This window comes from Neoarius graeffei, chromosome 21 (genome assembly GCF_027579695.1).
Source record: "Neoarius graeffei isolate fNeoGra1 chromosome 21, fNeoGra1.pri, whole genome shotgun sequence".
Classification (NCBI taxonomy): domain Eukaryota; kingdom Metazoa; phylum Chordata; class Actinopteri; order Siluriformes; family Ariidae; genus Neoarius; species Neoarius graeffei.
The window spans coordinates 45,138,813-45,166,052 of record NC_083589.1 but is presented as its reverse complement, the minus strand read 5'-3'; the positions used below and the strand labels follow the sequence as shown (position 1 = coordinate 45,166,052).

At 39.7% G+C, this 27,240-nt stretch overlaps 1 protein-coding gene across 1 annotated transcript in view; it reads left to right on the top strand.

Moving 5' to 3' along the window:
- The window catches only part of cdk17 (cyclin dependent kinase 17), a 93,299-nt gene extending 66,085 nt beyond the window's left edge, over positions 1-27,214 (top strand). The window contains exons 4-17 of the mRNA XM_060903212.1: positions 4,276-4,409; positions 8,656-8,781; positions 11,390-11,446; positions 11,661-11,775; positions 12,777-12,871; positions 12,966-13,028; positions 13,776-13,899; positions 14,032-14,152; positions 18,791-18,888; positions 21,984-22,089; positions 22,942-22,984; positions 23,128-23,218; positions 23,495-23,572; positions 25,480-27,214. Of these exons, the coding sequence (XP_060759195.1) occupies positions 4,276-4,409; positions 8,656-8,781; positions 11,390-11,446; positions 11,661-11,775; positions 12,777-12,871; positions 12,966-13,028; positions 13,776-13,899; positions 14,032-14,152; positions 18,791-18,888; positions 21,984-22,089; positions 22,942-22,984; positions 23,128-23,218; positions 23,495-23,572; positions 25,480-25,517 (1,289 nt within the window). The 3' untranslated portion in view covers positions 25,518-27,214. The remainder of the gene's footprint in view (positions 1-4,275; positions 4,410-8,655; positions 8,782-11,389; positions 11,447-11,660; positions 11,776-12,776; positions 12,872-12,965; positions 13,029-13,775; positions 13,900-14,031; positions 14,153-18,790; positions 18,889-21,983; positions 22,090-22,941; positions 22,985-23,127; positions 23,219-23,494; positions 23,573-25,479) is intronic.
- Positions 27,215-27,240: the final 26 nt, after the last annotated feature.

The following is a 27,240-nucleotide window of genomic DNA, read 5'->3' as shown; positions in this document are numbered from 1 at the left end:
ACGAATAAAGGAGATTTCTGAGGACCTCAGAAAAAGTGTTGTTGATGCTCATCAGGCTGGAAAAGGTTACAAAACCATCTCTAAAGAGTTTGGACTCCACCAATGCACAGTCAGATTGTATACAAATGGAGGAAATTCAAGGCCATTGTTACCCTCTCCAGGAGTGGTTGACCAACAAAGATCACTCCAAGAGCAAGGCGTGTAATAGTTGTCGAGGTCACAAAGGACCCCAGGGTAACTTCTAAGCAACTGAAGGCCTCTCTCACATTGACTAATGTTAATGTTCATGAGTCCAGCATCAGGAAAACACTGAACAACAATGGTGTGCATGGCAGGGTTGCAAGGAGAAAGCCGCTGCTCTCCAAAAAGAACAATGCTGCTCATTTGCAGTTTGCTAAAGATCACGTGGACAAGCCAGAAGGCTATTGGAAAAATGTTTTGTGGATGGATAAGACCAAAATAGAGCTTTTTGGTTTAAATGAGAAGCGTTATGTTTGGAGAAAGGAAAACACTGCATTCCAGCATAAGATCCTTATCCCATCTGTGAAACATGGCGGTGGTAGTATCATGGTTTGGGCCTGTTTTGCTGCATCTGGGCCAGGACGGCTTGCCATCATTGATGGAACAATGAATTCTGAATTATACCAGTGAATTCTAAAGGAAAATGTCAGGACATCTGTCCATGAACTGAATCTCAGGAGAAGGTGGGTCATGCAGCAAGACAACGACCCTAAGCACACAAGTCGTTCTACCAAAGAATGGTTAAAGAAGAATAATGTTAATGTTTTGGAATGGCCAAGTCAAAGTCCTGACCTTAATCCAATCGAAATGTTGTGAAAGGACCTGAAGTGAGCAGTTCATGTGAGGAAACCCACCAACACCCCAGAGTTGAAGCTGTTCTGTATGGAGGAATGGGTTAAAATTCCTCCAAGCCGGTGTGTAGGACTGATCAACAGTTACCGGAAATGTTTAGTTAGTTATTGCTGCACAAGGGGGTCACACCAGATACTGAAAGTAAAGGTTCACATACTTTTGCCACTCACAGATGTGTAATACTGGATTATTTTCCTCAATAAATAAATGACCAAGTATAATATTTTTGTCTCATTTGTTTAACTGGGTTCTCTTTATCTACTTTTAGGACTTGTGTGAAAATCTGATGTTTTCGGTCATTTATGCAGAAATATAGAAAATTCTAAAGGGTTCACAAACTTTCAAGCACCACTGTATGCTGCAACACCTGGGGAGCAGTTGGGGATTGGGTGCCTCACTCGAGCACTTCAGCCAAGATGCAGAGGGAGGGGAAAGTGCTGTTCATTCACTCCACTCCCCTCATATTTTTCCTACTGGTCCCAGGAATCAAACCGGCGACCTGTTGGGCCCAAAGCTGCTTCTCTCACCTTCAGGCCATGGCTGTCCCCAAGGCTGCTAGAGCAAGAAATCCAAAAGTTCATGCAAAATTAGTTAGTTGATGCAGACAGTAAAAACACAAGGTTCTATTGTGCTATACTACACTGAAAGGTTTTGATGGGCTCTAAATAAACATCTACAGAATGTTGACAGGCCTACATCTATTGGGTTGATGGTGCAGTTTAGAAGAGACACTGGGGAAATCATGTGCCGGCCTGCTTTAATGCCTCCACAATTATCCCCTTCCCCAAAAAGCCAAGGATCACAGGATTGAATGACCACAGACACATTGACCTGACTTCTGTGGTTATGAAATCATTTGAGCACCTTGTGCTTTACCACCTTAAAGCCATCATTGGCCCACTCCTGGACCCCATGCAGTTTGCCTACAGATCTGCAGACAATGCAGTCAACATGGCTCTTCATTCCATTCTCCAGCACCTGGACTCCCCAGGAACTTATGCTAGGATCCTGTTTGTGGATTTCAGTTTTGCCTTCAACACAATCATCCCGGCTCTTCTGCAGGACGAGCTCTCCCAGCTGAGCGTGCCTGACTTCACCTGCAGGTGGATCACTGACTTCCTGTCTCACAGGAAGCAGCACGTGAAACTGGGGAAATGTGTCTCTGACTCCTGAACCATCAGCACTGGTTCCGCCCAAGGCTGCATCCTTTCTCCTCTACTCTTCTCTCTGTACACCAACAGTTGCACCTCCAGTCATCAGTCTGTCAAGCTCCTAAAGTTTACAGATGACACCACCCTCACTGGACTTTTCTCTGATGAGGATGAGTCTGCCTACAGGTGGAAGACTGATCATCTGGTGTCCTGGTGCAGGCAAAACAACTTGGTGCTTAATGCTCTAAAGACAGTGGAGATGACTGTAGACTTCAGGAGGAGCTCTGCCACACCCTCCCTCATCACCCTGTTTGACTCCCCAGTAAGCTCTTTGGAGTGTTTCTGCTTCCTGGGCACTATAATCACTCAGGACCTTAAAGGGATAGTTCGGGATTTTTGACATGAATCTATATGGTATCCCCGTCAGCAGTGTCGTGCATCCACACTGACTTACCCCCGACAGTGTTCTGTGAGCCTAGATATTGTACAGTGTTGGTCAGTGCACAAGTAGTTCCGGCAGGTTTCCTGGGGTCTGCAAAGTAACACGTTTTTCTTCTCAAAACAGCTCGTGTTCGAATGAGTGATTTATTAGCATAACAAAACCCTTGTAGTCCAAAAAGTCACACCTTGTAATTGCTTGGGGCTACTTTCTCTCAATAGCGATCAGTGCGCGCTGTCACTGTTAACAGTTGTGTGTGAGCTAGCCAACAACTTTCATTAGTTGTTCGACAGTGTTTAGCAGCAGCAAATTGCTTTCCTCCTCAGTATACAAGTGCGCTTCCATGGCAGGGAAAAAAGAAACTACCACTGCTGCCTATGTAGTGCCCTATTTATACAAATAGGAGTCATTCAGGATTCAGCCATGACACGGAGCAAAAACATGGCTGAATCCTGAATGACTCCTATTTGTATAAATAGGGCACTACATAGGCAGCAGTGGTAGTTTCTTTTTCCCTGCCATGGAAGCGCACTTGTATACTGAGGAGGAAAGCAATTTGCTGCTGCTAAACACTGTCGAACAACTAATGAAAGTTGTTGGCTAGCTCGCACACAACTGTTAACAGTGACAGCGCGCACTGATCGCTATTGAGAGAAAGTAGCTCCAAGCAATTACAAGGTGTGACTTTTTGGACTACAAGGGTTTTGTTATGCTAATAAATCACTCATTCGAACACGAGCTGTTTTGAGAAGAAAAACGTGTTACTTTGCAGACCCCAGGAAACCTGCCGGAACTACTTGTGCACTGACCAACACTACAATATCTAGGCTCACAGAACACTGTCGGGGGTAAGTCAGTGTGGATGCACGACACTGCTGACGGGGATACCATATAGATTCATGTCAAAAATCCCGAACTATCCCTTTAAGTAGGAGACAAATACCTGCTCTTTTCACCAAGAAAGCACAGCAGGAGGACGTACTTCCTGCGACAGTTGAAGTTCAGTTTTCCAAAGACAATGATGGTGCACTTTTATAACACCATCCTCACCTCCATTACTATCTGGTACGCTGCTGCCACTTCCAAGAACAAAGGCAGACTGCAGCGCATCATTCGCTCTGCTGAGAGGACGATTGATTGCAACCTTCCATCTCTTCAGGACCTGTACGAGTCCAGGACCTTGAGGAAAGCGGAAAGGATTGTGGCTGACCCCTCTCACCCCGGACACAAACTTTTTTTTGAATCACTCCCCTCTGGTAGGAGGTTGAGGTTTTGGTTCCAATGGACCTCACCATAAGGCCAGCTTTTCCCCACTGCAGCTGCCTCATCAATAAAGTCAAAGACCCCCCACTGACTCTAACCTCACACTTCCAGTCTGTGACATTAATGCACTTCGTCTCTGAACTGTGATTTTGCGTTTTCGTGGTTGTCGTACATCTTCATTTTGTGGAATTTTATTGCACATTCCCGCACACACTGTACAGCTTGGCTATTTATTGAACCCATTGCAATGGCACATTTTTCTCACACATTCATGTCATGACTCATGTGACTTTTTGCATATTCTGGGACATACTGTACAGCTTGGACTTCAAAACAGCCCATGCACATACCCCTTAAATATGTCTACTTTTTCAAATCAGTGTATTTATTCTATTGATATAAACAACTTTTGTCTTTTTAAATTCTTCTCTGTTCAATCACCAAAGCAAATTCCTTGTACATGAGAACATACTTGGCAATAAACTTGCTTCTGATTATGGCGTGTTTATTTCACAATACAGATTTCCATTTTTCTCTGTGTATATACAGATATAGTCCATGAGAACTTAAAGATGGGATCTGATGGTGAAAGCGATCAGGCATCAGGAACCTCCTCAGACGAGGTTCAGTCACCCACTGGAGTGTGTCTCCGCACCAGGACGCATCGCCGCATATCCATGGAGGTAAGATGTTCGTTCTTTTATGCATGAGAAGTCCTGTGTAGTCAAACAACACAAGAACGGACTTTGGCAACTTTGACTTGAGTCAGAAAATTACATCTAAATGTACATGGGAGAAAAGCACTCCTGTTCAGAATCTGATTTTCTGGGTCACCCCATTTAGGTTCTACAAATTACCTGCCTGTAGATGTTGCCTCTCAGGTTGCCAGATTTTTCTTGAGCTTGAGATGTGGATTTTCAGTATTGCCTACACCAGGGGTTTTCAAAGTGTGGGAGAGTCAGCCCCCCCTCGGAGAGCAAATAAACAACAGCGCCCCCCCCTTACAATTTTTGTTGTTGCTATACTTAATGTTCCATTCGTATTTTTAAAAAATGGTTGTTGTACACATTTTTCTTTTTCACATTTTAAACGTCTGTGCTTTTTAAAACATCTTGTTTTACACATTTTAAACATCTCATAGCATCGTTAGCTAGCACCTCTTGGCAGACAACACACTGGCAGTGGAGCATCTTCAGATCCAGTCCATGAAAATCCAAACTTTAAATAATCGTGGTCATACTTCCTTCTTTTTTCAGTCCCCCCAGGATTCCGCGGGCCTTTTTTGTGATCGTTGTGGGCTAAAATGTCTGTTGCGATGAAAGTTGCGGTGTTTTTTAGGTTTTTGTTGCGATTACATTGTGGGAGGAAGTGAAAGTTGCGAGAAATTGTTGCGATTTTCTCTTTTTGTGATTAAAATTGAGTGATATGTTAAATATTAAGTTATTACTGAAAACTATTGATTAAAAATACAGACACTGAGAAATGGTCCTATAAACAATAGGCTGGTACCAAAATTCAAAAAAGTGCTTATTTAAGGAGTTAAAGGCATTTTTGAGACAAAGTCAGCAAACAGTCTTATTTTGTCAATTTGGGTGTGCCGAATTCAAGTCTGCAATATGCCGAGCTCTATCTGACCTCTGTTGACCTCTAGAGGTCATTGAACTTTGGGCCTGTAAACGTCTCAGCTGAACCCAGTTTCTCAGCTTTCTAAGGAATGAAATGTACTAAAATGATTAATGAAGTTAGCAAATGGCCTTGTTTGTTAAATGTTTGGGTGCTGAATTCATTTTTCATTTGTAAAACGACATATGACCTCTGATAACCTCAAGGTCATTAAACTTGGCCTATAGGCCTATGCATTTAACGGCATTTTTAAACTGACTTTACTCCCCCAAAAAGAATATGAACAGACAAAAAACAAATAGAAAGGAACAAATACAACATTAAATGCCAGTCCATGTACATGTGACTTACTTTTCACAATGAGAATGCCTAGGCGATCACCTTACATAACATTGCATTACATTTAGCGGTTATTGTTTATACAAAGCTACTGAAAAAAGGACAGATTCAGCAGCATACAAAATGTGGGGGCATAACAGGGTATACAGGTTAATCAGGGTTAGTATATGACAACAAAGAAAAAAACTCTCATATATACTAACCCTGATTAGCCTGTATGCCCCCACATTTTGTATGCTGCTGAATCTGTCCTTTTTTCAGTAGCTTTGTATAAACAATAACCGCTAAATGTAATGCAATGTTATGTAAGGTGATCGCCTAGGCATTCTCATTGTGAAAAGTAAGTCACATGTACATGGACTGGCATTTAATGTTGTATTTGTTCCTTTCTATTTGTTTTTTGTCTGTTCATATTCTTTTTGGGGGAGTAAAGTCAGTTTAAAAATGCCGTTAAATGCATAGGCCTATAGGCCAAGTTTAATGACCTTGAGGTTATCAGAGGTCATATGTCGTTTTACAAATGAAAAATGAATTCAGCACCCAAACATTTAACAAACAAGGCCATTTGCTAACTTCATTAATCATTTTAGTACATTTCATTCCTTAGAAAGCTGAGAAACTGGGTTCAGCTTGAGACATTTACAGGCCCAAAGTTCAATGACCTCTAGAGGTCAACAGAGGTCAGATGGAGCTCGGCATATTGCAGATTTGAATTCGGCACACCCAAATTGACAAAATAAGACTGTTTGCCGACTTTGTCTCAAAAATGCCTTTGGGTGTCACAATTCTGGATTTTGGTACCAGTCTACAACTTTACCAATATAAAAGATTACCAGGACTACAAAAATGCAGAAAAATAGGCTTTACTTATCCAAATGCACCTGTTGGTTCAAAAGTTAAAGTGCATAGAACCTCACAGCACAACATGAAGTTACCTTAAAATATAATATAAATGCCTTAGCTTTCATGTAAGAAAAAAACTATTAATACTAGTACTGTGTGCAGGCAGTCTCTCCTGAAGACTAAATTAAACAATAATTATAAACTAATAAAATAAATGGCTCAGGCTTCATAGAAGAAAAAAACAATTTGAACAGAATCTCACAGTATGATGCTGAAGCTGCCTAAACAATGGAAAATAAAATACCATTTTGGCAAAAATGTTGGCATCCATTAATTTCTTGTATTAAGTAAAAAAAAAATAATGTAAAGAGCACACAGTCCTTCACTGTAAACAACACTTTCAGTAACAGAATTTAAGCCTATATAAACACTGACTCACACATCATGCAATGTTGCCAGATACTGCTGACGTTTTCCAGTCCAAAATATGTTCAAAACCCACCAAAAAGCACTTGAAACCGCCCAATCTGGCAACACTGCGCGCATGCTGCTTCTCTTGAACGTATACACGGAAGTAAGGCGGAAGGTAGTTTGTCGACGTCACCTCAAGACGACACCAACGATTGGTCAAATTTGCGGGAAAGTTGCGGTGATTGGATATAATTGCAACACCGCCCTGAATTCGTGGGGATTGGTTGAATTTGCGTTGAAGTTGCAAATCGCAACATCCTGGAGGGTCTGTTTTTTTGCTTGGCCCAGACTCTCTCTCCTCACTCACTGTAGCTTTAGGTACTAAAAATCGATCCATTTTGTCTCCGGTAAAGGCTAGCTGAAGTTCGCCAAGTGTCCGCAATAGTAACTTATTCTGGTTTATTTTTCCTCACGTTGCGCCCCCCCCCCCCGAAGAACTCTGGCGCGCCCCACGCTTTGAAAAGCCCTGGCCTACGCAATTCTTTAAACAATAGCATTTAGCATTAATCCCCAAAATATCAAGTGATGGGGGGGAAATTTGGACTGAAAAAGCAGGTCTCCAAACATTTTACGGTCAAATATAATACAAGCAAAAGACATTTTAACAATGAAGACACAAGTCAAATATGATCTATGAATGAGAAGATGGTAACCGTTGAAATAAACAGCTAATAGAAGGCTAATGTATTGTGTATGTAGTCTTACTTGTAATAATGCATGAATACTCCATAGTGGCTAGACCAGGGGTTTTTTTCTGAGTGAGTGTGGCATTCTTTTTGAGCTTTCTAATTATTTTACAGATAAGAGCCTTAGGTTCTTATCTCATTATTAAACATACCGAATTTAAGGCCTCCGACTGAAGCGTACAGAATGCTTTCTTTTTGCTACACATACTTAAGGGATCTGATTCTAGCTGCATGGATCTCTGCAAGCTGTGTGTGTGTGTGTATATACATGTGCTTGTTATATGGGTACGTATGCTGTGTGGATATTACCCTGAATAATCACAGATGGAGTGGAGGTGTGTCACAGCTGAGTTTTATTTTTAGCGTTGGGTAGGTGGAGGGATTTCTCCAGTTCTACCTTTTTTTTTTTTTTTTTTCTGCTCCGTTGCATCAATTCATTGTCACACCCCGTTTCTCATGATGTTCTTCTATTTCCTGTTTGATCATTCTGCATCACTACCTTTTTAATTCTTTAAGGGCAGCGCTTTTGGAATTCCAGTGTCTTAAAGGCTTGCAGTGCAAGGATTGTTGGTGTCTGTTTTGGTTTTGTGTTGAAAGGCATGGGTTTCTCAAGCTGCAAAGCGAAATCTTTGACTTTAAGTTCGTGATTTTCAATAAAATGTAAACCCAGGTCCAGCTTTGCATGATCATAAAATTAACAAATCTCATCTCATTATCTCTAGCTGCTTTATCCTTAAGTCTTGCTGCTGGTCTCACTGATGAGTTGGTTTTCAGGAGTGAATGCTGGATGTGCTAGTTGTATGTTTTACCCTCTACTGTTTAGATTGTGCAACTGCACACCATGCGTATAGGTTGGCAAAAACATATTTGGCAAAAATGTTCCTGTTAGGGCAGAAAGAGAATTAAAAGATATTAATAACCATTGATGCTCGTAGTATAGACAATTGTGCATGTGTCATTTTCTTAGGATGTGAATAAACGCCTGTCTTTACCTGCTGATATTCGGATTCCTGATGGTTATCTGGAGAAACTGCAGCTAAGCAGCCCATCCTTCGACCAGCCGCTCAGCCGCCGATCACGCAGGGCCTCGCTGGTGAGTGATTAAGCATGTTACTGTATTCTGAATTCCTTGCTATTGAGTTGCAGTCGAAAAGTAACCGATTCTTAATGCATTCAGACCTTAGACAATTGTGCATCAATTTACACAGCACCATAGTTTGACCTAATCTTACAAAAGATCTGGCATATAAATTAATTTTATTGAAAGGTCTGGAGTACCGAACACATCTAATGAAAAAGAAGCAAGTGGCCAATTTAAAATATAAAATGTATAATGGAGATCCATAAAAACCGAATTTCCATTATAATTGCATTGCGACAAAAAATCATACACTATCTGCACACACACAACCATGTCAGCATTTCCTGAGAGACATGCAGATTCATTCCTCTCTAACCTGTTTCCAAAGCATTTGTTACTATGCAGTGTGGGCCAACACTGCTGTTCTGTAATATTTCAATCCATTTTAAAGCTCAGTGAACTTTGTTAAAGGCTTAACCTAGAAGGCCATCCCTTTTTTTTAAAAAAAAATTGTAATAAATATTTACATTTTAAATATTTTAAGTATTTATAAAAAAGGCTGTTTGTGCAAAAGATGTTGATCTGGGCAAGTCAAATGAAAAACCTTAAGTGTGAGACACCATTACAATTGAATCAGTTTTGTTTCTTGAGTAATCCCATCACTCATTAAGCACTGGAACATTTGCATTGAATAAAAAGGAATGAAATTAAAATGCACACTTGTGGCACTTGTTTGCAATGAACAATGCCAAATATAAAAATTTTTTTTTTTGACTCACTCTGGTATATTAAACATTTTGTGCTGTTTGTTTTTGTATTTTAGGATGGCCAATTTTTGTCCATATGTAAATATTTTAAGAACAATTTTGAATAAAGCAAGAAATGAACAAGAAACAAATATTACAATTGTTTAAGTTTTAATGGTTTGAGTTATTCTGTTTCACCTGGTTTATAATTCACTCCTTGTAACTGAATACAGCACAGAGAGAGCCTCATAGCAACTCGCATCACACGCTCTGGGGTATCTGCCAGAACAAGTCTCCTGTTTGACATAAGGGCTTGTGATGTCATGCCACCTTCAGAGTGGTTTAAGTGGAGACAGTGACACAGCCATGAGTAATGCATTCATTAACGTGTGGCCTCACTTGAGTCTCCTGGTGGTGTTGATGCCCTCCATATTGATTCCCCTTGAAATAATCCAGCCTGCCCAGCGTGGTCTTAGTTTTCACATGATTAACTACCAGCCTTACAGTACCTGGTCTGCTAGACCACATACATTTTTGACAGCCACTGTATGAAATGTTTTTCAGAAGTGTGTGTGTGGCAGGTCTGTGCTGAAAATTCATGTCTGAGATGGTGCTAATACCAGCAATTATCTAAAGTCAGGTGTTCTCTACTATATGTAGCAGACATCTGTGGATATATTCACTCCTCCATCTTAGAGTATTGGTTTAATATATTGGTCTCTCCAGCCGTAATTGGATGGGATTTGATTGACATGAGAAGCAGGTTATGGATCCTTTTTTGTGGTTTTGTTTTGATGTTTTCTTTACTTTAGAAAATATGTCTGTCCGACTGCTGCTACTTACCGTTTTTAGTCAGTTAAGATGAAATGTTTCCGGTAAATATGAAATACTGGATATGGTATAAGAATCTCTGTACAAAAAGTCACTAACACTTTGTGTTGTACTGTACAGTCCCACAGGTTGGTTAAATTAAATATAAGGCCTTCAACCATCCGTATAAAGCTCCACTCTATATTTACACATGCCACAATATTATGATTGACTTTTTTTTTTTTTTTTTTTTGTGAATTAATTCAAAATGTGTGATGCAAATATCTTGTCTTTAAAACGCGTAATGCATAACTTTTGCCTTTTGGCTCATTTAATAGTCAGGCTGCCTGTTGTATCTTCACATGCTTTGTTTGTAATGCAGGACTGTCAGATGAAAGTGGCAGATTTGTTTTGTCCAAGATGATAATAGAGGGAGCTATAAGAAAGGAATAAGCACACCAAAGCCAGTAACAGCCTCTTTGAAATTGTGCAGTTGTATAGTAATCATAACTGTAAGCAAAACAAAGACCAAGTTAAACCACACAAGTGTTGGATGGACCTAGTAGGTGTAGTTAATCCTCTTAATCCTGCTGTTTTGATTTCATTCAGCGTCCTAATATTGTGCATGGAGAGAGCTAACGCCAGGGTCAATGTTCTAAGCAGCTTGGTAGGTCTGTCTGTCTGTCCATCCTTTGTGAACCTAGAAGGTTTTGCATGTGAAAGGCTCTCTTACTCTGGTGTCTGCGTTTTCTTGGTATCCATTGTTCTTTGCCATTATCTGGCTCTCATTCCCACAGTGTATGTGAATATGGGGGGAACAAAAACGAAGTGTGACCTTGTCCTTGTTTATCTTCTAGCGCCCTCTGGTGGGCTTTCCTTGACTGCAAACTTATGCAGTTTTGAGTAGGATTAATTAGCTTGTCAGTGAAGTGAAATTGGCTGCTGATATCAGGGCCATTAAGCACACACTAAACATGTGTCTGTGTGGTAACGTGTGCTCAGCATGTACAAGCCCATTCTCCAGCAGCAACTGTTTATTAATGACATTTTCTGTCCATTTGTAGTCAGAAATTGGCTTTGGCAAACTGGAAACCTACATCAAACTGGACAAGCTTGGAGAGGTAAGTCTCTCCTGTGATGTAGGTACTGCTTCCTACTGCTGCATTTATAAACGTTTGAAAACATTTAGTTTTTAAACTAAATATCCATTAAACATTAACTTTTTAGGTATTTATTTGCAGTGTATGATGATGCCTGTGACCACTGTAATCTGTCTCCTAGATATCTTTCGATATCGTCTTACTTAATTGTTCCTACTTAACGTGATTATTTTAGGGAACATATGCCACAGTTTTCAAAGGCCGGAGCAAACTGACGGACAACTTGGTAGCTTTGAAAGAGATCCGATTAGAGCACGAGGAAGGGGCACCTTGCACAGCCATTAGAGAGGGTAAAGACTGTTTCTCCTTAAGATTTACTGTTGTATTGCTAGGGGTTTACCCATCTAAAAATCAGAAACCTATTCATCACTATACAAGCTGTTTTAAAAACATTTGAAAATGTGTATTTAACCTTATTGTCTGCAGGAATTTGCTAACAATTTATTTATGAATGACTAACTTTTAAATTCAGCCCACATTGTCAGATGTGCTGTTGTACGACAACTTCTGACCAATCTGATTTAAGAATTAATGTCCACAGTTTTAATCAATCTTGTGAATATTGTTCTTATCTGACTGAAACTGGTGCACATGGAAAATACTGCCTAAACAGTTAGCGTATGTATGCAGCACGACCTGTTAATCTTTTCACTTTATCAATTACAAAAGGAAGCATTTACTACTTCATGACCGGGGCGAAAGAAGTGATTAACTGTGCAAAATACCCAGCAACAACTTCTGCCATTATATGTGTCTAAAAAAAAAAAAAGCACAGTCTTAAATTAACTGATGATAAATGTCCTCGTGCCTCATGTCGCCATCTACATTACTGACTTTGAGCTAGTTTTGGAGTTAAAAACAAGAGCACCATGACTTGCTCTGGAATACTGCACAACATCCATCATACTGTGTCCTCATTAAGTTGGTTTACCCTTAGACTAATGTGCCATGCTCTTCAGGTCCATGTTTGGTTACATTATGGTGCCCTCCAAAAAAAGAAAAAAATGAAAGACTATTATAAGCACACACACCCTTTTTCCCAATCAATGTAAGGTAACAAACATATCAGTTAAGCATGCAATACAACCATTCAGTGGTCATTTGTGAGCTTATCAGCTGTTGTTCCTGCACTGTGTTGAGTAAGGTAAACACTCAGACTATAATAAAACAAATCCGTATCATGGTCTTTCATTTAAATTATTCTGTGCCTAATAGTTTACTGTTTCGTTATCAGTAACACGTACTGTATAATGGTAAATTAATGGTTTTTTAAATTTTTCTTCTGCCTCAGTATCATTACTGAAGGACTTGAAGCATGCTAACATTGTTACGCTTCATGACATCGTCCACACAGAAAAATCCCTCACACTTGTCTTTGAGTACCTGGTAAGAGAGCAACTTAATCCTCCATTGTAGATCCTTCGAAGCATGTTGCCCTGTTGAGTTTATCTTGTGTTACAAATGCCATTATTTTCCTCAGGATAAGGATCTAAAGCAGTACATGGATGACTGTGGGAACATCATGAGTATGCACAATGTGAAGGTACAATCCCCTACACACACACACACACACACACACACACACACACAGGCTTTGTTTGGACTGGGCCAGTATGAGCGCTCTGAAGGCAATAGTACAAACCCCATTTCCAGAAAAGTTGGGATATTTTCCAAAATGCAATTTTTTTTTTAAAACCGTTCGTAATATCATTGAGCCCTAATAGGCTAGGGTATGACAAGTAACTTGTTGGTATGAAAAGTACATTTCTTTGTCTTCATTTTGTCTGAAAGTTATAATAACTTTTGCACTTAAATTTATGCTGGTCTGTAAATGAAACACACACACACACACACACACACACACACACACACAGGTTTGCTTATCCTCTGTAATCAAAAAATAATAATTAGGCTCATGAAGATGCACATAAAAGCTGCATTATTTGTTGCCAAACATTTAAAAATATTTATTTAACGAGACTAGCCACATGTCCTTACCTTCTATGAATTGGCCTATATTCTTAATGTTAAGGGGACAGTATGATTCTCTCAAAAAGCTGAAAACCTGTGTACACACCACACATGCAGTAATTGTGTACTACAGGTAGCAATCCTTTCTGAGGATTTGCAGCGCCACATTACTGAAGATGGTTAAAATAAGGCACTCTGTGTACCCATCAAAAAAAGTAGTGGATTTTTGCAATGAAATGTTATTGCATTTTGCTTTTAAAGCTTGTATCTGATGGTTCTAAAAGCATATAAATAAGCTTCGGTTTATATTTTGGTGTAGATTTTCCTGTTTCAGATCTTGCGAGGACTGGCATACTGCCACAGACGTAAGGTTCTGCACAGGGACCTGAAGCCACAAAACCTCCTCATCAATGAGAGAGGGGAGCTCAAGCTGGCAGACTTTGGTATGTGGCATACTCGTGTACAGGGCTTTAGACTTCAGGTGTTTTCCCATGGATACTGTGAACCATTTTTAAAAGCAGTGGTTGCTGTATTTGAATTGCTTGATTTTATTTATTTGCTTTTGTATATTGCAGGTCTGGCCAGGGCCAAATCTGTCCCCACTAAGACGTACTCAAATGAAGTGGTAACTCTGTGGTACAGACCTCCTGATGTGCTACTCGGCTCTTCTGAATATTCCACGCAGATTGACATGTGGTGAGTGTGTATACATGTCTGTGCAGAGCTTAGCATTATCTTATAAGCCTTTTATGCAATCCCACTGTAGGTACAATTGAGGTCAGCAGTTTACATACACTCCATGGACATGATCGTCATGGCAATATTAGGCTGTGACTGAGTGACTGACTAAAAAGTGAGTGACTTAGATAAACAATTGGTGCACAGGTTTTACTTAGGGCCCGAGCACCGAGGGGCAGGCCTATGGCCTGCACCATAGGTGCAAAGCCCTATTTTTTTCGGCATGTTTTTTTTTTTCTTTTATATAAATAAAATATAATAAATTCACCCCCACCCCCAGGAAAACTAATTTCTGAGGTACTTGTGATGCCTGAAAACTCATGAATTTTGCCATATTGATTAAATCTGCATAAAATCACAGTTACGTTGCGCAAGGGACTGGGCGTGGTCCCAGAGCTCTATAGCACCCCCAAGAACAAGCTGTGGTTGAGATGAAGTTGCTCGGATCGGCACGAGATTTGGTGTGATCGATACTCTTGTGATACAGGACAAGGTTCACTTGGATGTTTTTGACTCCGCCCAACAAGAAGTCAGCTAAGTTGGATGGAATGTGGGACTTTGAAAATTTTCCGTGCTGTTTTGAGGGGCTTCCGATGACTAAAAACTCAAATTATGTACATACATTTGTCCTACGATATAATTTAAGTTGTTTTGATAAATTAGTCTAGGTGGGCTTTATTAACGCCATAGCGCCACCCAGGTGCGTAGCCATCGCTTTAGAAGTGAGGGGGACAAATTGTTCAGAGGTCTATTGAGTGATTTATCATCCTCTCGCATTCAATTGCACCTCTCCTTAGCAGCTAAAGAACCACAAACAGCACCAGGGAACCAACTTTAGTTCTTTAAAATGATAGACTATCAAAATCTAAAGTCAAAATCTATAAAGTAAAATTTATAAATAGAATTAAGAATAGTAGTAGTGACAGCTAGTTATATTCTCTTCTCACCTGTGACCCTGCATAATCATCCCTGTTGGCCTCTGGTCCACTGTCTCCTCTCACCCTGCTCTTTCTATTGTGGCAATAAAGATTAAAAAAATATGTGGAAAGCAACATTTTGAAATAAAATTAGGAATACAGTAATAATAATCAGCAAATTCATGTACTTTAAACTTTAACTACCACAAATAAATTAAATCTTTACAAAAATAACAAAGGAACACAAATACATTTATATTCTTATTTTCTACCCAGAAGTGAATAATCTTAGAGTAGCCAAAATGGTAACGTTACTCAAGTAAGAGTATTGTTACTTTAGAATAATATTACTCAAGTAAAAGTAAAATGTATTTTTTGCAACAAAACAACTCTTAAGAGTACAATTTATCCAAAAAGTTATTCAAGTAAATGTAACTGAGTAAATGTAACTAGTTACTACCGCCTCTAAGTTAGCTAGCTAGCTTAACTAACTAAATTGACATCTATTTGTCATCTTTTAGCTACATTCAACAGCATTACTCAACTTACACGGTTTGTTTGGAAAAAGCTGTCTAAAGTCTTTAGCCTCTTGGCTGGTTTGCTGAACATACAGAAGCACTGCCCAGACCTGAATCACACCAAAGATACTCCTACAATATTTTCTAAAGCGTCTCTGATAACACATGACAGCGGTGTTTGTTTGCCGCCTTAGCTCCGCCTGCTCATGATGCGTTTAGAGGTGGCTCGGAAAAACGCATTTCCACATGTTAAAAATGAATTGAGTAGTTGTAATGGCTGTAAAAAGTGCGGGGGGCAGAGGGCACAAATACGGGAAGTGCGGGGGACATGTCCCCCGCGTCTGCTATGCCCATGGCGCCACCTAGTTCAAAAATAGATTTGACGCCTTGTACATATTTGAAAACTCATGAAATTTGGTATACATGTCAGTCATGCCCACTGCTACTCAGCCATAGGGGCTTGACCCCAGGTGTGTCTGGGGGACTCCATAGTGCCCCCATATGTCATTGAGACTCCTGCCCGGTATATAGTTTCACCTATCCGTGTCAGATTTGGTAGGTGTGTGGCGTGACCTTAGACGAACAAAATTGCCTATACATTGCATCAGCCATACTCAACAGGAAGTGAGAGATTTTTGGTTTTGTGCATTTTGACATGTGTTGCATTTTAACGAACAACTCCTAGGTGGTTTATTGGATCCATGCTATATTTGGTGTGCGTCATGTCAAGATGTTGCTGATGTTAAATTGCAAAGGGATTTGCAATATGTCACAAGATGTTGAAATGGCGAACCAATAAATTTGTTACACCACGCAAACAGGAAGTGAGTCATAAATTCACCATGCATTGCCTGATATGGCTCAAACTTCACAGGTTATAGGATATCGTGGTTCTGAAGATATCCACATGGCCAAAGATACCCTTTGGTGTAGCGCCACCATTTGGACATGGACAGTCATGATTCCATTGCCAGAATGTGTTACATTTTGATGTACTCTTCCTAGGTGGTTTGTTGGATTCATGACATATTTGGTATACGTCATGTCAAGATGTTGCTGAGTTGAAGTTCTGAAGGGATTTGCGATATCTTTCAAGATGTTGAAATGGTGAACCAATACATTTGTACGTTTCCCCATGCAAACAGGAAGTGTGTCATAAATTCACCATGCATTGCCTGATGGAGCTAAAACCTCACAGGTTATAGGACATCAGGGTTCTGATTATATCCCCATGCCCAAAGTGAGCCTCTTGTGTAGCGCCACCATTTGGATCTGGACAGTAATGATTCCATTGCTGAAAAACTCTGACTCATGAAATTTGGTACACTCATCAGTCCTGGCCACTTCTACTCAGGAATAGAGGCTTGTTCCTGGGTGCAATGCCCTATTGTTTTTGGCATGTTCTCGTGTGCAAGGGCCCTTTATTGCTGCTAACGGCTGTATTTTATTTTGGGTTTTCTGAAAATTATATATACAGGGTGAAAATTATATATACAGCACCCTCAATATTTTTGGTTTAATGTTCCTTAGCAAGTTTCACCTTGACCAGATGCTTTTGGTAGCCACCAACAAGCTTCTAGCAGAATTCTGTTTGGATAGTTGACCACTCTCTAGTTTTCAGTAGGGTTGAGGTCACACTTGATGCTTAATGTTAGCCTCCTTTATCCAGTCCACAGCCAGCTTTGATCTGTGTTCGGGGGTCATTGTCCTCTTGGAACACCCAGTTGTGTTCAAGTTTCAGTTGTATAGTTGATAGTTTGAGGTTATGCTGAGGAATTCTGAGGTAGTTCTCCTTCATCCATTTAACATCCACACCCAGTTATGCCATTGACTTTGTGCAGTGCACCAGTTCCACTGGCAGCAAAACGGCCCCAGAGCATGTTGCTGCTATCGCCACCGGGCTTGAAAGTTAATATATTGTTCCTTGGTACCTTTTGTCTATTGTTATTTTTAAATGCGCCACACAAATATGACTTGACTCTGACTCTGGTCGTTGTGGTCAGACAACTCGATCTTTGTCATCTGACTGTAAATTTTTTTTTTTTTCTCCAGAAGGCTTTTTCTTTGTCCATATGGTCAGCTGCAAACTTTAGTCAAGCTTGAATGTGTCAAATTTGGAGCAGGGGCTTCTTTCATGGATAGCAGCTTTTCTCTGCACTGACCTCCTTGGACCTTCCCATAGTATGGTGCTGATCAATCCAGTGAGTGAGTGCTGTCAAACAAACACCCTTTTTTATGTGGCACAGAGAAACTACCAGCTGTAATCAGTCATGATCACGAACAGGAAGTTAAGAGCCCTTGGCAGTTTTGGGACTTTCATCACCACTGAATTAATAATCTAAATGAGCATATGAAAATTTTTGTGTATATAATTTTGACCATGTGTTGATTTTCAATAAATGAATAAATCAACCTGTGCACCATTTTTGTTTCTTGTAAAATATACATCTTTAAAATGATTGCTCTTTGAACAGTTCAAAGAACATGGCAGTATTGGGCTTTCAGTCATGTCCATGATGACTGTATGTAAACTTCTGATCTCAGTTTGATGTTGCTTGGGATGTTTAGTTTTAAACTGCATGACAGTCAAGCAAAGTTAATTCACACTGTTGTTGAATTATTTACGATTGGCCAGAAGTCAGTTTTTCCATAACATCCTGATTGAGTGTATTGCTGGCTGTAAGCAAATCTTAGATTTATATTAATGTTAAGTTTATTTTATTGATTTCATTTCTACTGTAACAACTAATTCACTGGGATTTGCAAAACGTTTTGTATTGGCTGCACAAAATTACTGACCAAAAGGGACACCAGTGAATTCTTACATTTTGTAAAATGTTGTATGCCACTCTGAATAAGAGCATCTGCTAAATGCCTGTAATGTAATGTAAAAATCCACACTGCGAGCCAACTGTTAATTGAGATGATGGATGTTGTAAACATGACAGGTCCGCATCTACTATGAGCAGGGGAAAAAAAAAAGATTGCTCATGCTGCATTTATGCTGTAAAAACAAAGCTAGAACCTGTATTATTGGAGCCATGACAAATAATAAAGGCATAGTTCAGAAATTCCATTACTCTGTGCAAAGGGGAAAATCCCTTAAAGACTTGGAGAGTCATTGTAACTGTGAGTGTGCTGTATCTTGTCTGTCTATATAGGGGGGTTGGATGTATATTCTATGAGATGGCTGCTGGCCGGCCACTCTTCCCGGGCTCAACAGTGGAGGATGAACTGCATCTTATCTTCAGGCTACTGGGTATGTGCACACGCACAGTGAGACACCCCATGTCCCTGAAGTTAAATTGAGCAGCCTGTCGTCTTCGTGATGAAATGCACACTTTAAATCGAGACATTACGATGGGCAGATATTTTTCTGCCAGACATTACGTGCTGGAGGTGGTGTTTACCTGCTCGAGAAACAAGCAGGAACATTGAGGTTGGAAGTTAACCAGAAATTATGTTGACTTGACAGACCAGACAGGAAGTAACCTCAGTGAACTTCAAATATTATAAATGTGTAGGAGCTTATTATCCAAGTCTACTCATCGTTAACATTTCACTCGGATTAAAAATCAGAGATTAGAAACCTTTAAAAAAAAATTGATACAGAAATTAACTTGATTGCAAAACACAACAGCCAGTTTGAGCAGTTATACCATTAAGTCACCTATGCAGTAATTTTATGAAATGCTGGTCAGTAAGAGGTTCGTTGTGAGAGTGCTTTTATAGTGCTTTATTTTTGTCCTGTGTTGACCTAAATTGCTGTAGTTTGAGGCACGTTCAAATAAAGTCTCTGTCAACCACACTCAAATTTTGTGACACACATGCCTGCCCTTTGGGTTGCTAAAAGTGTAGCTGGCTGACATTTTGGAATAAGTTATTTTCCTGAGTTTCAACATGCTGGGTGTTTGATTAAATCACACATCTCCATCAGCAATTAACTTGAGTGAAACTCATTTATTTTGAATACATGATATATATTTGAAAATGCTCAGACATGCTAATTATTCAGGTTGCTTTAACGTAATTTGGAAAAAAAAAATTGGCTGCTCAAAACCTTGTTTGAAAACAAAAGTATTTTATAGTGAGGAGTAAATGGCTTGTTGAGGCAGTGTCGCAAATTGCAGCCATGCAATTATAAGGTTCTCTGACCATTCTAAAGTAGATATACCTTTTTGACCATCTTCTAAACACTTAAAGGAGATAAGCAGAACCTTTTTATTTTTAAATAAATTTGAGTGGATAGCATCTCCACTCTTGACTGTTGTATGCTGCATAAATGGGAATTAAAAATGTATATTTTTGAGAGTTAAAATCGATGGCAAAGTTGTCATTCGAGCTGCCCCGCTGAGCCAGCCAGCCCCGAGTGCGTGACGTCACAGTGGTAACCAGTTTTAAGGCCGAGGCCTTTGACAGCTATCGACCAGAGTCATAAAAATGTATGGTGAAAGTGAGAAATAACGTTACTGACTTGCTCAACTAAGACTGATTTGACTTCATTGATTGTGGCAATATGTCATGCCCTGTTCCGTCCCGGGTTCTAGCAACAACCCTTGGCTCATGCTCCGGGAGGACTGGTGCAACTGAACTTATTTTCCCTTTTCTTATGGCTTTATTTTTCCTTAATCGTTGGGACTGCACCCTCTTTCAATATGGGCTTGTAGCCAACGCTCCAACAGATCAGAGGTTTCGTATGAGTCCTCAGTAAAATGTGCAGAGCAGAGGAGAGACCACTTCATAGGCACCCAATGTGCCTGTGAACTTCTCACAAAACACGTCCAAATCTTTGCAGTTTGAACATTCTTGGGCCATGAATGCAACATAAATCCACCTTCCGTCGTGTTGCTGGCACATCTACTTGGCATGGTGATAAATTAGCTCAAAATGGAGGATCGGAGTTGCAGTCAGCTCTGTGTTTTAGTATAGCGTAAATGCCGATGAGACCGCTAGACTTCCTGCGGTGATGTTACGGACGTCAACGTCATTCACTCAGACCGCTACCTATATGAATCACTTTAATTGTAAAAGTTACTATATTAGGTTTATTGTTAATGCTTAAAACTATTCCTGTGCCATTCTTGAGGTCTCGAGGCTTTTATAAACGAAAGTGAGGCCATGGTTCTGCGTATACGCTTTAAGCAATGTTTTAGTGTAAAACCTGTGATGTATATAAAATGGAAATAAAATTTATCCTTAAGACATATAAAATCTCCTAATTCCAGGGTCTCAATGTGTTTAGAAAGTAGGAAATGCACACCTTAGTTAATTTTATTAATATGCAAATTAAAATGCCTTTAATCAAATATGTACTAATCCCCTTTTCTTTGTTAAATCAATATCAAATTAGAAGACCAGCAGTATTTTGCACAGCCTGCATTTGTAATGATGAGCAGAGCTACATACTTAAGAGCATATGGTGATGCATTGACCTGATTTTTGATGACTTTTACGACCGTATGATGCATGTGTACAACTACAGGGAAACTGTAAGTGTAAAGCAACATATATCAAACATTTGACCACCAGACGAAGTTTCTTTCTTTATTTGCATAAGAGAGATGTATATATTTTTTTAATTTAATTTGCTTTTGAAAAATAACTAACACTGTAGCAGCCCTTGGCATTAACACCAGCAGAGTCTCTGATGGGTGCATATGCGTTTTATTCCTCTTGAGCACAAGTATAGCATCACACCGGACATCAACCACTGTACACCATGAAAACTAAAGAAAACAAAAAAAATGAACATGGTTGTAAATAAATGTAATTTTGCAGAGTAATGTTTACAGACTATGTTCTAAACATTACAAACCTTGCCCCACTCAACCAAAGGTGCAAACTTCAAGTTACCCAGACGTGCACCATTATCCTCTGCGCTTAAAGTCTCGTGCTAAATTACATTTCAGTCAATGCATTGAACACAAACAAAACGCACTCAATAAACAGCATGCGCACTTTTTATATTGTGCATGAATGGCATATTAGGATGACCGACAGCAAAGCTTTATAACATACCCTGCTAAACCTCTGATGGAGGCACATGGTGAATATAAACACAGTAGTAAGCGTCTGTAGGATAACAAATACAGCTTCTTGGGCTGATGGCTCTGCCCGTAACATGAATGAACGCTCTGGCTGTCACTTATAAACACATTTTAAACTCATTGGGCGCTCCACTTTCAAGCAGTGCCGTGTGTGTGTGTAAAGGCTATTACCATATGTGTTATGATGCAGAAACACTTGCATGTTGGCCGGTTAGCTAATGCAGTGAGTAGAGAAGATTTTAATCTTAAAAACAGGTCTCAACATTTAATTTTAAAGTACTACATGCTGTTGTGGTTTGTGCTGTAGGTACGCCCACAGAGGACAACTGGCCAGGAATCTCATCTATTGAGGAATTCAAATCCTACAACTTTCCCAAATACAAACCACAGCCCTTCATCAACCATGCACCGAGGTGTGTGAGTGCGTGTTTGAAGGGGTATATCTCTTGTACCTCTTTATATTTCCTATCTTTAACTCTTTACCCCTTAAAGCAGTTGCTACAGCCACCCTTGTATATGTATATACTGTTCACCCTTAGAACATATTTACAAGAAAACAAGTCTAAAGACAAGGTTTTAGACAAGGCGTCATATGTCGTCATTATGGGATATACACGGGGTCATCATATGTTGTCATTTAAGGGGTAAAGAGTTAAGTCTTATTATACACTAACTACATGGGGAAAAAATAAAATGATGAGTTTCATATAAATTACTAGATAAAAATGGTCCTGGTGTAAATAATGGATTGTACCTAAGGTGTATTTTTGTTCTTTTATGTCTTTATGATCATTAAGTTTATCTATGGGCTTTTCAACATCATGACAATAATAATAATAATAATAATTTATATAGCACCTTTCTCACACCCAAGATCACTTTGCAATTAGGGAAGGAAGGAAGGAGGGGGAAAAAAAACTTTTGTTTCAGTAGTAAGTGTGAATTGGACCAAATCATAGGATGGCAATTTGACACTTTATGTTCAGGAGTAAGTGCTTGTCTGTGTATATTCAAATCTAAAGGGAACTTTCGATGAAATTATAAGACTTTTTTAGTTAAGCTTTCCTGTGTTGTCACGGTCTTTTGTTTATCTTACCACTTGCTGCTAGTGACCATGACCTGTATGCGTGTGTATGTGCCAGTAGGGCAGGATATCCTGTGGAATTTTTTTGAGGCTGTTCTTTTCCTTCCTCTAATTTGTCACTCCACTGGTGGTCACCACACTGAGCCTCACCCTGATCTTCCATCTCTGTCCCTTCTCACAGGCTAGACACTGAAGGAATTGAGTTGTTGTTGTCATTTCTTAAGGTAAGCACTTTAGGTGCGAACCACACACATACACACTCACACTGTGTGTCTCTGTGATGTCATACGGCTGTTTTCTGCCTTACTCACTGCCTTTTTTTTTTTTCTTCCTTTTCTCCTCCTCTCCCCCTTTCCCCTCCCCCTAGTACGAGTCCAAGAAACGAATTTCTGCTGATGATTCAATGAAACACACTTACTTCAAGAGTCTGGGCATGCGCGTGCACACACTGCCTGAGAGTGAGTTTAAAAAAAAAAAAAAACACTACATAGAACACGTACCCATAGTGTATGTGTATATACACAGTCCAGTCTGAACAAATTGGAACAGCAAGGTCAATTCTTTTCCTTTGCTGTATACTGAAGAAATTTGGATTTGACATCAGTAGACAGAATTTCAGCTTTCATTTCCTGATATTTATAACTGGATGTCTTAAATGGCTAAAACATTGACAACTTTTGTTTGAGCCCACCCATTTTTATTTTAATTGTAAGCATTGTGCTCTGCACCTGCAGATATATCTATATTTACACTGAAAGAGGTGCAACTACAGCGAGACCCTGGCTACCGGAATGCCTCATACCCTGAGACAGGTGCGTGTTTGTAGTGTGTGTGTGTGTCTGTACTGTATATCCATAGGCACATTTCCTTAAATGGGAGTTTGAGCAAAATGTTTTGGCAGGTGATAGAAATGGCAATTCAAACTAATCTGAATTAATATTGTTTTGTTTATTTTAGCAGTCAGTTTATTTGAATCTATAAGTGACTAGATGTATTTGATTTAAAAAAAAAAATACTGCACTTAGTGTCATGGAGAATGAGTTTGTACTAAATTTTTTGTGGGGAGGGGGGTTATCACATGTATCTCTTAAAACAAGCTTAAAAATTAGATTAGGAAACAATGTAAAATATAGCTGCTGGCGGCAATAAAGGGCCCTCACACTCGACCAAGCCTCTATCCTGGAGTCGCAGTGGCCACTACTGATGTGTGTACCAAATTTCATGAATCAAAGTTTTTAGGCAATGGAATAATTACTGTCCAGGTCCAAAGGGTAGTGCTATACCGAAGGGTCAAATTGGGCATGGGGATATCATCAGAACCATCGTATCCTATAACCTGTGAATTTTTAGCCATATCAGGCAATGCGTGGGGACTTTATGACCTGTTCGTGTGACATAACACAAATTTATTGGTTTGCCATTTCAACATCTTGCAAAATATCGCAAATCCCTTTGCAACTTAAAATCAGCAACATCTTGACATGACACATACCGAATATGTCATGAATCCAAACCGCCTAGGAAGAGTAGATCAAAATGTAATGCGTGTTTTGGCAATGGAGTCATTACTGTCCATGTCCAAATGGTGGTGCTATACCAGAGGGTGTCTTGGGCATGTGGATATCTTCCGAACCACAATATAACCTGTGAAGTTTGAGCCGTATCAGGCAATGCATGGTGAATTTATGACTCACTTCCTGTTTGCGTGGCGTAACATTATAAATTTATTGGTTTGCCATTTCATCATCTTGTGACGTATTGCAAATCCCTTTGTAGTTTAGCATCAGCAACATCTTGACATGACGTATACCAACAAACCGCCAAAGACAAGTTTGTTAAAATGTAACGTGTCAAAATGCACAAAACCAAAAATATCTCCCTTCCTGTTGAGTATGACTGATGCAATGTATATGCAATTTTGTTCAGCTAAGGGCACTCCACACGCCTACCAAATTTGACATGGATGGGTGAAACTATATACCGGACAGGAGTCTCAATGTCTCATCCAAAGCTATAAATTTGAATAACATTTTAGGGGGCGCTCTGGTGTCTTCTAGCCTCACCCAAGGCAAATGACCTAAGAAGAATAAAGTTTTGCCCTGTTTTCACAAGTGCACGAAATTTGAGTTTTCGAATGTTCCCAAGGTGTCAAAAATCTGTAATTATAGAAAAAGAATAAGAAGAAGAAACGGAGCCTTTTCTACAGAGCCTCTAAAGGTGTGTGTGTGTGTGTGTGTGTGTGTGTGTGTGTGTGTGTGTGTTAAATTGTATTTATTTTTTTAAAAACCCTGTACCTTTCGGGGCTCTGTAGAAAATACCTTGAGCTCTATATTTGATGGAAAATGTATTAAAAGATTTTTGTAGTTTTAAGGTCCATTTGTAGCATTTCTTCACTTTTTGGGTGTAATTAATTGCAGAGACTGGTTGAGACAAAACTCTTAAAAAAAAAAAAACTGGTAAAATTAAAGTTTTTGTTTTGTCTTTCTCTTGCTTGTATTATGTGCATGTTGTCAAGGGAAACTTGGCTAACGATAACAATGACCGTCATAGCTGATCTGATGCAGTGTGTTTGTCCAGAAGAGGGAGCAGTGGCCCAGTTTTTAACTTCTGAATACTAAGAACTACAGTATATGGGCTTTGAGGCAGATTTGTTTTTGTATAGTTTTTAATGTAAATTTACTATGCAGCAAGTCACTGACTCTTCTCTTTCTCCCTCTAGGAAGCAGCAAGAACAGAAGACAGAGTATGCTGTTCTAAACACTGGCTCTAACAAGCACACTCGCACAAGCACATGCACGCACACACAAACAAGCACACACAGTGGATCAGGATGATGGCGTTTGCTCAGCAACTGTCTTGTACAGACTAGCCTCCCTACCCTCTTTAGTGAGTGTGTGTGTGTAAGGGTGAACAGTGGGTGAGGGGGACTGACCAGTCTGGCTCTTTCCCATCCTCCTCCTGTGTCCAGCATGCAGCCAGTCCCAGTGACAAAACACAGTGATGCCCCTGCCCCATGTCCGCTTCCTCAAGGAAACACATTGGAGATTAGACTGTGAGAGGGGAGCGTGTATATACGTGTGTATGTGTGTGTATTTATTGAAAGGTTGTTGGGCTTTCCCCCCCTTGCTGCTAATCAACTACTGTCTCCTTGTAACCTTCCCTACTCTCAGGCAGCCTTCCTGGTTGCGGACACATCAGTACTGCCTTCAAGGATTTCATTTAAAAAAAAAGTTATTGTTATACTGGATATACTTATGTTTAATAATGTTCATCTTGCAAATGTCATGTTTGTCATTGGCCACATTTTGAATTGCATCCTTTTTTTGGCATGGTTATGTAGAAATTGTAGTTCCTACACACTTTATAAACGCTGTAAAAAAAACCTCACTCCCATTCCAATCTCCAAAGCTCACTTTGACATTTGAAATGACCCAGAGCCTGGAGAATAGACCCTCCTCCTCTCTGACAGTGAGCCATGGATGCAGCAAGTGTGTAGCTCATTCAGGGAGACAAACTCTCAGGTGTTCAGCCTAGTGAGAGAGCGTTAAACTGTTTTTAGATGCGATTAAATCATTTGTGACTGTCGCCACGTTCATTCAGCATTGTGAAGCAAGCCGTGATGTGGTGGTGGAGGACCAAGCTGTGAGAGGGGAATCAAAACCACTGGACCAGCAGTAGTCACGTGATCTTTGCTGAAATGACTGAAGACCTTCCATATCTTCCTCTTTGAACAAATGTTCTCCTTTAGTGTCCTACTTGTCCTTTTCCTCAGTGAAAACTTTCTGCCTGGACTGAAGTGCTTGTATGAATTTTTTTCCCCTTTGAGAGCAACTTATTCTAATGCATCATCAGTGATTTGTACAAAATTAGTCATGCCAGATCTCTGGAGTGTGAGAGGCCAGGGAGATCACACTGTACAGAAGCTTGTTGCACCATGCTAGTAAGTTTTCTGACGATGCATTAGTTTCCTTAACAGTATTAAGATCTTTTTTTTCTACATTTTGATTTGTCTGTGAATAATAGTATAACAGTGTGGCATGTTGGAGTCCAACTGTCTCACATTCATTCTTGAACTTTATTTAGGGGGAAAAAGAGAGAGGAAAAAAAAGTGTGAAAAATACAGGAACAAAAACATGGCTGCAGTGGACCAATACCTTCCTCCTAATATTTCTACACATGAAGAAATTATTTCAGACAGAGGTTTTAGATTACAGACTCTTGTTTTTGAACTGACATCTCTGTTGATTAATATTGTAATTTTGCAGTTGATTGTGACTGGAGAAGCGTGCGTATGTGTATAGATGCATGGAACGCCTGGTGTCTTGTAAACCTCGCCTCTGTGGAACACTGATGCGCTCAGTTGAATGTCAGCTGAATTGACCATTTAACTCTTTCTACTGCAGATATTTATTTCTCTTGATCAGTGAAGTAAACATGGTCTGTTTCCTACGGAATCCTCTCTTCTGTCTCTGTATGAGTG